The 15,936-nt window shown below is 28.5% G+C and overlaps 1 protein-coding gene across 7 annotated transcripts in view; it reads left to right on the top strand.

Annotated features, from left to right (window-relative positions):
- Positions 1–15,936, top strand: part of LOC122508891 (protein pangolin, isoforms A/H/I/S) — a 228,768-nt gene that overhangs the window by 137,807 nt on the left and 75,025 nt on the right. For all 7 annotated transcript variants that reach the window (XM_043622553.1, XM_043622554.1, XM_043622552.1 and 4 more), the window contains 3 exons: positions 6,585–6,732; positions 11,291–11,381; positions 12,124–12,219. In XM_043622553.1, coding sequence (XP_043478488.1) covers positions 6,585–6,732; positions 11,291–11,381; positions 12,124–12,219 — 335 coding nt within the window. The remainder of the gene's footprint in view (positions 1–6,584; positions 6,733–11,290; positions 11,382–12,123; positions 12,220–15,936) is intronic.

The raw sequence follows: 15,936 nt of genomic DNA, 5'->3' as shown, positions 1-15,936 counted from the left end.
CCCAAAACTATATAATAGCTTCTTTTGTGTTTATCCAAAAAATGTAAATAATTTTAAAATCTGTTTTTTAAAAATATTTTTTGTTTTTCTTTACCAAAAGAACATAGTATATAGTCATGACAAAACTAAACAGACCTTGATAAACTTTACAGAGTATAATTAATCGAAATTGCAGTGTATCTTCTTTCACTGTATGTGCAAAATCGTTTAATTAAAAAATGTATTATTTGCGTTATTACAATTTTTCCGCGAGCAGTAAATGAATGTGAATATTGAGGTAATGCAGAGACATTAATAGATTTAAATCATCACAAAGTGAATTATACCTGTTCCGTAATGCATTCCGCTCTAAAGCTGCACTGAGAAAAGTAATCGTAAGGTTTTAGAGTAATCGCCTTTGTGCTCATACCAATAAAACATATTTTTGTGTTTTCGCTGTACTTTGTTGATCCGTATCATGAAATGTTGATCCGTAGCCATGAACCGTGATACGGTTTTTAAAATAATATCCTAACATGATAAAATTTAAATTTTTGTTTAAATTATACTAAATTTTGTTGAAAGTGAGATAAATTTTTATATTTCCTGCAAGCCTTCTCATTAGAATTGAATAAGGTTGAAGAGTTTAAAAAAATGTTCTAATTAATTTTTGCGTAAAACATAAACAAACGACTTTTATTCAGAATTTCTTTGAAACTATCAATAAAAACTGCCTCTGATTTGACGAGAGTGTCCATCCATCTTTTTGCATATTCCTCGTTCTTTTTCTGCCTGACTTAGGCTACCATGGATTACTACAGCGCAATAACAGCAGGAGCAACCTAACGTAGCCCAGCCCATCCCAGAATCCCCTTTTGACCAACTTTATCACTCTTCACCCCCTATGCGCCTACGCCTCCCGCGTTGTTGCCCCGGCAACTCAAGTTGGGGTTGGCCACCGCCTCTTCCGACGCCAACTGTATTCACCGCCCTACTACCCTTTGCTCGAGAAGCCTGAACTGAACGTCCTAACCCTATATTCATTTTTCAAACTAACCTTGCATTTCGTTTCTCTCGGCAGAAAAGTTAGGGTAGACCAAACTTACACTCGAATAAAAAAGATTAGTGCATTTCAGATGGATCGTTTACTTACGCAATTTCAAACAGTACAACTATAGTCGTTCAACTAAATTTTATTTTCCGAATCGAACAGGAAGTTTCGCTAATTTATATTTGAATCCAAGTTTCATACTCCATAGAGAGGATATTTTCATGTTTTTCCATCTAGACTTCTTTTGCCATTGAAATATCGTGATTGTAATCAAAAATGCCATTTTACCCTTACTGTTACCCTACTTGGAAAGATCCCCCTGCAGAATCCCTTGGAGTTCTGATAATCATTTCCGACGGGATTCTAATCGAAGAATATTTTTTAATTCTGATGCTGCTGTAGGATAATCTCCAAGGTGAACTTTTAAGAAAATCTTTCCAAATGGGTACTTCGTAAAAATCATTTCGTACAAAAATTTAATGTAAAATGATAATTGTGACACAACAGGAGAAAAGTGATCTTAAGTCTTTAAAACTTGATATTTACTTTATGGGTACTAGGATGTCTTTGGGACGTCCTTAGGTCATCCTTAAGATGTTTATGGACCGTTCAAAAGACACCCAAAAGATATCTTATATCCTAGAGACATCCTTTAAACATAGGGTGTCTTTTGGGTGCCTTTCGAATGGACATAGACCCCCAAGGATGTTCTAAAAACATCCCATGTCCCAATATCCACTAGGAGCTATAAAATGTTCTCAATATGTGACCGCGTCTGAGAAAAGGGACCTTATGACCAAAAAAATCCCTTTTCTCAGACGCGGTCACATATAAGTTACATATACTAACGTAAAAGCACCAGTACTTGGACACTTTTAAAATAGTAGCAAAAGCAACGATTTTTACAAAGATAATATAGTTTACTTGACAAACATTTTATATTTCGTTTGAATTATGATTAAAGGATTCAAATTAGTAAGAAATTAGTCTAAAATTTTTATTTTAGTTAAATTTGAATCTAGAAAATAAGTAATTGTTTCTTTACCGTAATAGTAGGACATGACACTTTAGGGGGTCTGATAGTTGGACATGATAAGGACCAATAGTTGGACATATAAGGAAATACGAATAATATTTATTTGCATATAATAATTGCATTTATATATTAGTTAATATTGTCAACTCTTAAGTTTATTAGTTAGTCATTTTATATTAATTAATTCATTGTTTAAAAAGATTAATGTCTGTAAAGTTGTTGTCCAATTACTGGTGCTGCTGGTGCTCAAGATTAAAAAGCAGAAGGTAAATTTGGACACTGGATTTCGAGTAGTTCGTGACATGCTATTGTATACATATTTTTTCATAAATTTTTGGTTAGAAATTGAAAACTTGAATTATATCTAAAAGGTAACATTCAAAAAGGGCATATATATTATTTTTTTATTTACATTGGAAGCGGTTTTAATTCTTTTTGTTACTGTCCATCTATTGGTTCCATTTTTTGCAATGTCCAAGTACTGGTGCTTTTACCTTATATCTTTGAAAGAATTTTTGAATGGCAGTTAAAATGTATTTTAAGGTGATGTACACTTCCTCAATTCTTTAAACTTTCTTGTAACAAAGTTCTAAAATACTCAGTTTTTGTCTCATATATCCTCTTGATTTAATATGGTAACTTGTTTAGTTAACAAGAGTCAAAATTTCTGAAATTCAACTTAACCAAACTTTTTAAACTGGTACAAAAACATTCCCGAAATGCGTTTTCAAAAATTTTAATTTTTCAATTAGTTATATAAACAATTAAAATTTAAAGTGACTTCTGGAATAGTTACGAAAAAACTACAAAAACTACAAAAAATTTATGTTTTCTACACCTTAATTTCCAAAAAAAAAAATTTAGTACCTTTAAAAATTGAGCAAATGACTTTATTAAATTGTTTGAACAATTAATTGTTATTCTTTTTATAAACTGTACTTAGAGCTGGAAATTTCTATTTTTTTCTCAATTGTGCAATTTTTCATAAGTAAAACATCTATACTGATGACGAAAAATAAAAAAAAATTTTTTTTTAAATTGTTGGAACAATTGTCATTTTTTCATAAACTGCACTTAGGGTTATATAAATTTCTCGATTTTTCGAAATACAATCAATTGAATAATTAAAAACTATAAATTGTTTAAACAATGGTTAAATAATAAATTTTTCTATTATATTTAAGTGTTTAAGTTATAAAAAAATTGCACATATAAAAAAACCAAGACATTCTAGTTTTAAGTACAGTAAATGAAAAAATTAACAATATTAATTGTGTAAAGATTATTTAAATAATTAAGTTTTAGTTTTTCTTTTATACTTGAAAGTTTTAGTTACAAAAAAATGCACAATGCAGAAAAAACTTTAAATTTCTAGCCCTAAGTACAGTTTATGACAAAAATAATAACAATAAATTGTTTAAACAATTTATGAAACACTCAAAAATTATTTTACTATGGTTTCTTGATTAATTTTTCTAATTAATGAAGCTAAAAAATATTTTTTTTACGATTTTATGATTTTTTTAATACTTATTGTTATTAAAAAAAATGTTTAAAAACAAAAATTCAAATTCTGGCTAGAGACATCGATAGAGAATTTAATTACGAAGATTTAGAAAAAAAGACAAATCGTTTCGGTCAAAAATTATTACCTGTAGAGTGATTTGAAAAGAAAAAGTATGTACATTTTTCGCCACTGTGGAGTGCTTGCACGTCGTTCTTTAAAATTATGTCATTTGCTCAATTTTTAAAGGTACTACATTTTTTTTTTTGGTAATTAAAGTGTAGAAAACATAAATTTTTGTAGTTTTTGTATTTTTTTCGTAACTATTCCAGAAGTCACTTCAAACTTTAATTGTTTAATTAATTATCATGAATTTTAAAAATCTTGTAGTCATTGATAGAGGCGTTATTTTTGTATATCTCTACCAAATATTATTAAATTTTATCAAAAAACAACGAGGCAATAGTGAATTTTCTAAAAACCTACTTTAAAGTTTAATTGTTTATAACTAATTGAAAAATTAAAATTTTTGAAAACGCATTCCGGGAATGTATTTGTACCACCCAGCGGTAACAAATTCTGTAGGTATAAATATAATGCAAATTTAAAAAGTTTATTTTAGGTAGCCCAGTTCAGAAATTTTGACTCTCAAATTAAAGTGCGTTTTAATATATAATATATAATATATTCGAAATCATTTATAAAAATTAAAAATGTTTTGTTGCCTTATTACTCAATTAAAGCAACGTACAGACCGTCATGAACCCTTTTGTCAATGGTATAGGAAATTCTATAACAGTAGCATATTACTGTACTTGTCTTTCGACTACTTTTCTATTCTTTCTTATGATTTACAATATACCTTATTTTTTAGATAGATTTTTCAAGGGAGTTGGTGGAAAAGAGCTCGTATTTTATCTGCAATAGTTAAAAAAGGAAGCCGTCTAAGATTTTTAAAGCGAGGGCTCTGTACTTTTTGACCCGATAGTAATAGGGTTGATACCTTAAGGTCGTGTTATTCAATGCGCCCAAATAGCACAACATTTATATTGCCTGGTCCACTATGAATAACATGACCTTAACTTGTTAGACCACCGTAAACTTTTTTAAAAAGTGAAAAATTTTTTTTCTTTTTAAAAAACTAGGGGAAGAGATTTGGTTGTAGCCACCCATATGTTTTTAAATAACTTGTGCCAACGTATAGATTTTAAGCGGTCATACACATATCAACGAAAAACTAGAAATCTTAGTTAACTGCTAGAGAAGAAACTAAATTAATTTTATCAACGAGAAAAAGTTTGTTAAAATTTTACTAGATTGATATTTTTGCATTGACAGTAGCTGATACGTATTTTGGCATATGTACTTTACTGAGTTTGGAAGCCACAATGAAACGTCGAGAAAAAATTTTGAGTGTGAACAATGAAGTGGCGCACGGTATTGAATCACAAAATATAATAAATTTACCGTGTAAATATTCATTGCGCAAACCTTTTGGATTGATTCGCTTCAATTTATTATGTCACTTTCGAAAAAGTTAAAAAAAACTTGTTTTTATTCACACATACAAGAAGAAAAATTTATTCGCAGCACAAAGCAGACGATTCTTATCGATTTGGTATTTGCACAAAAATACATGCGGCAATAACACAAAATTAACATTCTTTAGATTTAACGCGTCTACTTTCTGTTGAAAAGTTACGCAGGGGTATCCTTAAAACTACATTTTTCAAACTTCTTAGGGATATTATTTTTCATCCGGCGGGGACATTTGCGGATAATATGTATTCCATACATACTGTATGTAATTAGGCGTTCATTTTTTTATTTAGCGAATTATATTTTATTTATTAACAATTTATTATTGATTTTTTACAGAAAAAAAGAATGAAATTTTTAGCAAAAATAGTTCATAAATAAATTCTACGTCTGCAGATTTTCAAATATAAATTCAGTAATCTTAGCTTTTTATTCAATCCGTCAAAGACATTATTTTAATTTTTGAAACATAAAAATATTTTTTTTGTACTTCAACGTAGACCAAATAATAATATAGAGAATATATTTTTTAACTCACTTTAAGAGTATACTCCTGTAAAACAAATATTAAAATAGGGTCAAATTTTGAATTTTACCCTCTAAATCTAAATAAGCGAAATAAACAAAATTTAATTTGTCTACTATCAAATAAATATTTGCTTGAATCAAATAATTGTTATTTAAATCAAATAAATTGTATTTGATCCAATAATTTCAGTATTTGAAGCAAATGTCATTTAATTGATTTAAATAAAAATGATTCGCAGTTTTATTAAATGTTTAATAACATTTATTAAAAATATTTAATTTGGATAAATTTTACTAACATTTTATAAATAATAATATTTTTTAATGAATAAATTTAATCAATTTTCAACATTTTTTTAAACAAATGTCATATAATTTACTATTATTGTAAATCTGACTGTTAATATTCAAATTATTTAGTCACTACTATCACTTTTCTGCTTCACTTGAGTGCATTTTATTTGTAATATAAACTATTTTGTTCCGATTGACTTGACATTTTAACACAATTTTCTGGAGATATTACGTATGCATTTTTAAAAAAATCTTTTAAATGCAATAAAAATATTTTTAGACCTTACCCCCTCCTTTTAGTTAAAAGGTTGCTAAGAAACTGACGCTTAAGGGGATCTGATAAATAATAAAATATTATTTTTCGGTCATGAAATGTTTTATAAACATTTTATTGATAGTTAAATTAATTTAACTGTCAGTTTTAATCAAAATCGTTTGATTATTATTAGAAAAAAAATTGACTTTTAGATCTTTTCCTCATTATGCATCACATATTGGCTGCAATGCAACAAATTTCTTTCATACGTTTTTACATTGAAAGGTGTTTAAATCCTGCCGTTCATATTATAGAGATTTTTACATTTAAATTCTAATAATGCATTATATTTTAACGTGCTAACTTGGCTAATTAAACTTGATATTTTTTGTTGCAGGCTAGTAAGATGGGTTTAACAGGGACGCATCCCAGTGGGTTACCTTTTTTTTGTCCGAACGGAGATCATCTATCTCAACCTCCTCCAGCTCATATGGGCATTCCACCTTATGGAACATTGGATCCTAGTAAGGCAGCTGCTGCAGCAGGTATGTATTGCTTTATGTTGCTTTACAGAAGCTAATTTCTCTTTGCCATTCATTAATGTAACTCATTTTTTTTCTACATTAAATGTTTTTAGGAATTGAACATGGCGGATCCAATATGGTGGACAAATTTTAAATTTCATTAGATTCGTTTAAAACTCATTTTTGGGGGGTTTATGGGGTCGCTGATTATGAATCTGAAGTCACTTTTAAGAAATTCTAACTTCGTACTAATCTAAAATGTAGATAATTTATTATTTTTACCAGTTTTAAGCGGATTGGATCAAATTTAAGGATTTTTTCAGCTATACTGAATCTGTTTTTTTTTAATTTACAAAAAGTGACTTCAGATTTGTAATCAAAGACCACAAAAACCACTGAGTAATAAGTTTTTAGCGAATCTGATTAAATTTGAAAATCTGTCGGCCATATTGGATCCGACATGTTTAATTTTTAGAAAGTGACTTCAGATTCGTAACCCGCAACCCCAAAAACTCTCGAATCGCGGTTTGTTTATTCAGTTCTACTAAGTTAAATAATACTAAAATAACATTAGTAATTTCAATTTTTATTGCATATTATTAAAAATATTAACTTTTATTTTTAAACTCTTAGTGAGAACAGAGCAAATAATAACGTTTTTGGTCGTTAAAACCATTATTAATGCAAAATTATGATGTTAAAAATAAAATTTACTATTATTTTTTGTTTGTAGTCATAGAAATGATCTATTTACATTAGATTTGCAATAACATGTAAAACGAAGTTTTATATGTTACGTGGAGAATCACCTATATTATGTTTTTAAACTATAGAATATTTAATGCAACCAAGAAGAGTACAAAAAATAAAGTACATTGTCATTAATTAAACCATAGAGTGGTCAAGCATAACATCTTAATTTTGACCCTCCACGTTTTACTCTAGTTTTTTCCATGCAGACAGCTTCAATTTGTATTTGTAACTATAAACGAGATGAACTAGTTAATTCATGTTAATTCGCTTGAATTCTTTTCCGTTTATTTTAAAATATATAAAAAATAGTTTTAATTTTCAAAAGGAGAGTTAAGTATTAAATATGTTGAAGTTTTACAAGAATATTTTTTTTTTAATTTTTCTATTAATCATAAAGCTGCACATTAAAAACAGTTTTTTCTAAAGAAGATAATAATATTTAATAAAAAATACCTTCGACGATCGTTAAGTATTTTATTTATGAACCCACATTTTAAACCATTTTAAAATATGGGTTTTTTAATTTAAAAAATTTTTTTTTTAAATTCAATTAATATTTAATTAATATGAATATAATTAATTTGTAATCATTTATTATTGCTTAAATTATTTTTTTCTTACTATAGAAATATTAATTATTGAAACCATTAAAAGCGGATGATTTTTAAAAGTGAAAAACATAGAGAGAAGCAGGAACGCAACTGCCGGATAATTGGTATCATTAGAATATCAGCAAGTTCACCACGACAAATTGAATGGCGTTGAGTGTGGTTTAGGACTAGCTATTAGTGTTATATTTTTCGCTGCATGTTCTGTTTTACTGTTCATGAAGCTATCCTCAGGGCACGTCTGAATTCATGTATATCTTATTGATTTCAGATACAATTTCGTACAATTACGTGATTTGTTATTATAAGGCCACTTTGAACTTTCAAAAAATAATTGTGAAAATCCTTTGTTTGCCATTAATTGAAATAATCGAATGAATAATAAAAAAAAAACTTTAGCACTATTTTGGGATGTTAAAATAAAGAATTTATAATTTTCTAGGTTCTAGATTTAATAATATATTTTTTTATTAAAGTTTTAATTTTTTCTTAAATTGATCAATTAATTTAATGTTTTATCTCTTTTATTATGAAACACTCCTATGGTATTAATTTCTGACCGACTATTTTTTTGTTATATTTCTTTATTTACATTAAAATAATTCAGGCGATTGTAAATAAATAAATATTCATTTATAATTATACAATATTTTATATTAACTTTAAAATAATTTTGTAATAGGCTTTCCGGTCAAATGTCATTTATTTACGAAGTTATTCCATAACATAACATTTCGCGGTACTGACCCATCTTCAGAACTAACAATAATAATTTTTTACAATTAATATATTAAATGTACGGATCTAATATTTGAATGTTTATTAAAAATATACCGAGTTTAGAGAATCAATCTCTTTTTTTAATTTATCGACTATTTTAAAAGAGAATGTCAGAAGCTCGATAACGACGATCAAAGTGAAATTGACATGTGCAAATTCATTCGAGATGTTGTTTACAGAGCGCGAAAACATACATTCGAGCGGGAAATTTAAATTTAAAGTATAAATTGAAAATTACCTATAGTGTGAAATGGCATTAGAGTTTGGTACCAAAAGAAGTTTTTTTTCGGAAAAAAATTTCAGAATCAAATTCATAAACGGTTAGGATTAAAAGTTTAACTCTTTTTAACACATTAATTGTAAATTTAACCCCACAACAAATAAATCGTCTGTCATTTGAAAATGAATTGTCCGACCATTTTGAAAAGAAACAATTTTTTTACCCTATTCATTGAATCCTTTTCTTTTCAAAAAAATTGTGTTTTACAAAAAACAAAATGTTCAAAAAATTTTAAAATTCTTGTCAAAATTTCAGTTTATTTTTGTAAATAATAAAATTCTTTTCCGAAATTCAATTATTTACAAAAATTTTAATAAAATTCTTGGCAAAATTTCAATTATTTTAAAAAATTTTCCTCAATTCAATAATTTTCAGTATATCTACTATTTTGATAAAATTTTTAAAAGGAATTCAATTATTTAAAAAAAAATGTTGATAAAATTCTAAGCAAACATTTAATTATTTTATTTCATAAATAATAAAATTTTTACAGAGATTCAATTATTTTCATGAATAATAAAACTCATAATAGAATTTCAATTATTTCTTATATAATTTTAATCAAATTCCTCAAAAAATGTAATTATTCTTGAAAATTTTATTAAAATTAGTCGAAAAGATTCAATTATTTAAAAATTAGTTGATGAAATTCTTTATAAGAATTCAATTTTGAAAAACATTCATTTATTCAATAAATTATTTATTTTTATTTATTTAATTATTAATTAATGTTTTATTTATTTAAATAATTGAATTCTCGTAGAATTTTATATTACAAATTGATTTAGAAATGAATTTCAGTTAAAATTTTAGATAATAATTGAATATTAAAAGTATTATAGCGTCAATTTTTTAAAATAATTAAATTTTGAAAAGATTTAAAATTAAAATTTTTGAAAATTTAAATTTTTCATTGATATTTCTGTAGAATTAAGTTCTTTTAAAACAGTTTAATTGAATTTTTTCTTTAAATTAATTCAAGTTTTTATTTTCTAAATATTTAATATTGAAGAATTTACGTATAATTAAAATTTCGTAAAATTGAATTGTAAACAAATGAATTTAAAAATTCTCAAGGAACTTTTGTAAAAATTATTAAAAATAATTGACAATTGAATTCTTTCGAAGAATTTTAATAAAATTTTTGAGAATAATTATATTTTTTGAAGAATTTACTTAAAATTGTATTAAAAATAATTGAAATCCTGTGAAGAATTTTATTAATTTATGAAAGTAATTGAATTCTTGCAACGAAATTTTATTACATTCTTTTTAAATAATTGAATTCTTTTGAAAAATTTTATTAAAGTAATAGATTTTGAAAATATTTTAATTTCAACTATAAATTTTATTATTTAGGAGAATAATTAAATCCTTGCAACGATTATTTTTATTACACTTTTTTAAATAATTGAAATCTTGTGATGAATTTTATTATTTATGAAAATAATTAAATTCTTGCTAAGGATTTTATTAAAATTTTTGTAAATAATTTAATTTTTTTTGACCTGGGTCAAAAATATTTATGGAAATATAAATTATTATAGTTGTTGAATTTCATGAAGGTTTTAATATGAAATTTTTTGAAGATCTAAATTCCTATGGGAGAATAATAATAATGATTAAATATTTATTTAAAAAAGAATTTATTGATGTTTTTGAATAATTTTACAATTATTAAAGAAATTAGTAAATAAATGTAATAGAACACTTTTTTGAGTATCCAAACATTTTTAGAATGAATCAGAATATTCTTTCGGATCAGGGGAAAAGTGAAAATTTTGTTTGAAAATCAGGGAAAAACAAAATTTTTTTTATTATTTTTAAAAAATTGATTAAAACTTCGATCTTAATTGTAACTAATGTCAAGAAATTATTTTATACAATGGAACCTCGATTATCCGAACCTCTGTTTGGATAAATGAGGTTACAATGTATTAACATTTAATTTTAACCGAATTGTTTTTAAAGGTTTTCTTTATTTAACTAAATTTTAGTATAACGAAATTCTCTTTACTGAAATTTAATATAATAATACAGTTTTAAAAACAGGAGGTAAATTGTGGATTTCCACTTGAACTTTCACACCTACTTACATAAAAATTCAATTGTTTGCACGTAGTAAATACCTAATATTAACACATTTTTCTTCTTTCAGGTCTTACGAGAGCTCCAATGTACCCATTCTCTACGGGTCAATATCCTTACTCTATGCTTAGTCCTGAAATGTCTCAAGTTGCAGCGTCTTGGTAAGCTTGTTTTTAATGCTTATTAACTTCTCCAAACCCTAACATATATCCTATGAATATCCTATGGAAGTTCTAGGTACATATGAAAATTTAGATATCCCTAAGATGTCCGTGGACAACTCTGGAAAAATCCTAGGAATATCCTAAAATATTCACCGAAAAATACCTAATACCCTTCGGACTTTCGTAGAATATCTAAATTGATTCTCTACCTGCCTTTATTTTATTTTTATTCACATTATTTATATTATACTGTTTATAACAATTATCATTTGCAAAGAATTGTGCTGCATTGCCTCATCCTCGAAATCAGTGATTTTGTATTAATATAAAGCTAGCTACTCCGTCCAAAGAGATCAAACTCACCCAATTTATGAAAAATGAAAAAATACCCAAATACCTAGTTGAGATTTATAATAAAATACAGTTTTAAAATTGATGAAAGGTTTATGGTCTCGAATATGTGAACTCTACAGAACAGCAAAGTAAATATTCTTTCCCTAGTTTGAATTAAAGAGATCTGTGCAAAGCGGATAGTAACATCATTACTAAAATATCATTGAATTCTTCTAGCGAGGCAGCTATCACAATAGCAATTGAACTGCAGTTTAAGTTCTCTCATTCAATCTTTGAATTTTTTAACAAAAGTTTTAATTGTTTTATCTCATTCTACAAATATTTGTAAAAATAAATAAATGGATCAATGATTATTGTATTACAAAATAAATTGCTCTGGTTTTAGGCACACGCCAAGCATGTACCCCATTTCTCCTGCAAGCGCAGGGTTTCGGAGTCCTTATCCATCGAGTTTACCTATAAGTGGCTCCAGTTTACCCAGGTCAGTTATTTTTAATTATCTCATAAGAGAAATTTACACAAACCCAGATAGCACAATATTTTGTAGGAATATTATCGCTGAGAGTTAACAATGCGAAATTCACATTGTAAACAAACAAAAATTTTGCTACTTGTCACAAGTTTGCTGTGCAAAATCCCAAAATTCGGATCACGTACTTCCTACATATTGTGCTATCTGGAAATATATAAATTTGAAGTTAAAGAACATTTTGTATAAAATGTATTTCAAAAATTTACGAATTGAGTCTGAATGGCGTCTAAAAATGTTTGTGGTTCATTCTTTAGAATGTAGAAGTTGATATACTTATTGCGATCAAAGTCGATTAAGAGAAAGGATACTCGAATAGAAACCAACAACTAGGGAATCATAGAAGATTTTTTGTATACGTGGACTACCGGGAGGTAGCGCGAAGGATAATGACGTCTTGAGAAGCATATTTCAGACTCGAACTTTTCTAATGTCTAACACAAAGCACAGAAGTCCCGCTTTTCCGTCTACAGTTCAACCTCCCAACAGCGTACACGGTGAAAGATAAATTGCATTACAGTAATAAATAAATTCCATATCTGCAATCTTTTCTAACCATTTGAACAACCTCTCGATCGGCTTAGCTGATAATGGAATGATAATGGAAAGCCTTTCATGTTTAATTGCATAATTCGAGAAATTTTTGGTACTTCAAATTAAGCAGATTATATCCCCTGGTGGACTAATTATCTAACTTGGATTTCATTATTATGAATTTTAGAAAATATAGCAGTCGTACATTCAGGTACACAGGTATCTAACTAAACGCATTGTTTGTAGAAATCACTGGATCGAAAATTACTCAAAGTTTCTAGAACTCTGCGCCATTGAGTATCACAACGTCATCATTCTTTGTTTGTACACTTGGTAAGCCGCAGTTTTCGCAAAACAATTTAAAACACTGATTGGTATTTAATCTCATTCTCGGCAGACTTCATCCAAAGGAATGAATCAAGCACGTTTATTTTATTTGATAAATCGTATGCGGAATCAACACAATTAACAAATATGTTATTGAAACCTGTACCCTGGTTTAGAAGAAGACATTTCCAAGTTGTAATTGAAGATAAAAATACTAATTGAATATTAGTCAATTTGCACTTAGGATGACAAACGACGTTGTGCAATTAAAATGCTTTTTTCTCGTTACTGCAACAAATTTCTGAAACTTTTTCGAACCAACTTTATTATGTCGTCAATACGGAAGTATTTTCTCCAAAAATTGAGCTGCAGCGTGCAATAGGAACATCAGTTACGCTCGGGCTGTCTTTCTCAACCGCAATATCTTCTTCTTAGATGACTTTAGGCATAGCCAACTGTTAGAACAACGAAACATACAAAAATATAGAAGAACAAGATTATAAAGAGCAAAACTTGTATCGATCAGTATACGGCCAATTTTTAGCGAGCCAAGCTAGTATGTCTGGGATGAAAATGTTGTTTTTGAGGGGAGACAAAAGAATACCCACATGTACTCAGTTTTCGCGTTTGTTGATTTCTCTGCATACAGAATCCTCGTTCCCCAAATGAGCATATTCCCGAATGAGCTGAAACCCACATGAATTTGATGACTAAATGGGTTAAGAAATGGTTAGGAAGTGAATCAGGTCTAAGATTGAGTAGATCATATCCGGATTAGCTTTATGTATAAAGCAGCTACTAAGGTGGTTCAAAGCCGAGAGGGAATCCGTAACTATCAGGGTTTTATCCAGTTTGTTTTTTATAGAATAATCGATAAACCTGTCACAAAATAGGTAATAGACGTTAAAATAATATAACAAAATACAGATTAAAAGAAAGGGATGCTCGCCGCCTTCTAACAGTTAATAATTTGTGTCACCTTGAATTATTGTTGGATCTTAAATTTGAAATTGATCATTCATTCCAGTGGTCGTGTTAGGAGAAAATGTTATCCCTTGCTTCACCAAAAAATAACGAGTACTGCAAGCATAAAATCGCATGGGTGATCCTTTGACGATTTTATATCACATATGGCAGGATAGATGGTGGCGTCAACAATTTCATCAACCAATAATATCACAATCGGGACGATTTTCCCATCAAATTCGCCACTCTAATAAACAGAATAACATTTATGCATCGACCACTCAAATATAAATTCAGATTCATAACTTTTACCTTATGAGTTCTCGGCGAGATACACAAGCAGTGGCGAAGATCGCTCACTCGACCGAAAGCTACGAGACAATGATTATAAAAATGACGAAATACGACATTCAAATCGTCTCTCTCTACTTAATTCTACGTAGGTCCCCGAAGACATTTTCGAGAATTTACGGATCTTTGCACTCACGCGTACATTTTCGCCACTTCGCTTTCACACACATTCCTGATAACGTTTTTCGCTCTCTCCATCGTCATTCTACATCGCTACAGCCTTGTGTATAATTTCTCCGTTGATCATAAAATGCGACAGAGGATAAATTGGTTAAAGAAGACTTAGAGACATCAGTAAAGATAGGATGGAAATTGGGAAACTCAGTCTGCAGGATTTCTCTGAAGCAAGTTTCGGGAGAGGGATGCTCCTTCGTAGTATAACCTGACTTGGTGTCACATTTCAGGGAGACAGTTAGAGAGGACCAAAGCCAATCAAAATAGGCTGGCTTACTTGTTTTTTGGCACATACTCAAGATTGGTGATAAATCCAGAAATACATCGAATAGTGAAATTTTATTTAAATGAAGCTTAAAATTCGGGTCTCCTATTGTGGCAGCGAGAGTTTGTAACAGGTGAATTACAAGGTTTTCTGAATGGGTGACACGCCCCACGTTACGTGAGCCTTCCATAGGAGTTTACGATCTAAGATGATCCCTAGATGTTTCATTTCCGAATTGCAGTTTATTGTCGAATTTCCAATTTTCACTGTGAAGTTATCAAAAGTAATGTGAGATCTAGAAAAAATGCAACACTCGGTCTTATGGGGAGTAACATCCATACCCAAAGTACCCAACCATGTCGCTAGACTGTTCAAAGCAGCAGAAATCTCTAAGGAGAGTTCATCTTCATTGATAGGTCGAAATTTCTTAAATTGGTAGTATAAAAGAAGGTCGTCTGCGTTCATGACATGTTTCATGTTTACTGGAAGGTAAGTTTCCAATTCGCGGAGATATAAGCTAAAAAGAATTGGAGATAGTCTGAACAGAAAGTTATGTATCTCTTAGCTGTTATAGATGAGTCTTCTGTCTAGCATGATGCCCAAATGTTTGAGGGTTTTGCCACAGACAATGTGGGTGCCATGATTTTTCTTGAGAAAAGCATGAAAAAGTTAGAATAGAGTGGACACGACGCTGTCTATTATAGGTATCCGAAAAGTTTGAGTCTGGAATCTGCTAAAACATATTTGGACATTTATATCCGATTACGTAACATCCTAATGACATCTGAAGTTTACTATATATCACTATAGCTTGATTAAAGTGAATAGCTAAAGAATAATTACTGAAAATTCTTGTAAATTTTTAAATTTGAATCTTCTTGGGGTGATTTTCATGTTAAGGTTAATTTTTTGGAATTTTTAGATGCTAACTGTTAAATAATCTTCTTTAGATAAAAGAAGGCAATTTGTAAAAACTAAGGATGTTTACAGAGTTAAGGATGGGTTTTAGAAGTTGATTTTCCGAGTTTTTGAATGCCCTACATTTATTAAAC

Source organism: Leptopilina heterotoma, unplaced genomic scaffold (assembly GCF_015476425.1).
Source record: "Leptopilina heterotoma isolate Lh14 unplaced genomic scaffold, ASM1547642v1 Lhet_58, whole genome shotgun sequence".
Classification (NCBI taxonomy): domain Eukaryota; kingdom Metazoa; phylum Arthropoda; class Insecta; order Hymenoptera; family Figitidae; genus Leptopilina; species Leptopilina heterotoma.
The sequence above is the reverse complement of the archived record's forward strand: the minus strand, read 5'-3'. Positions and strand labels throughout refer to the sequence as shown.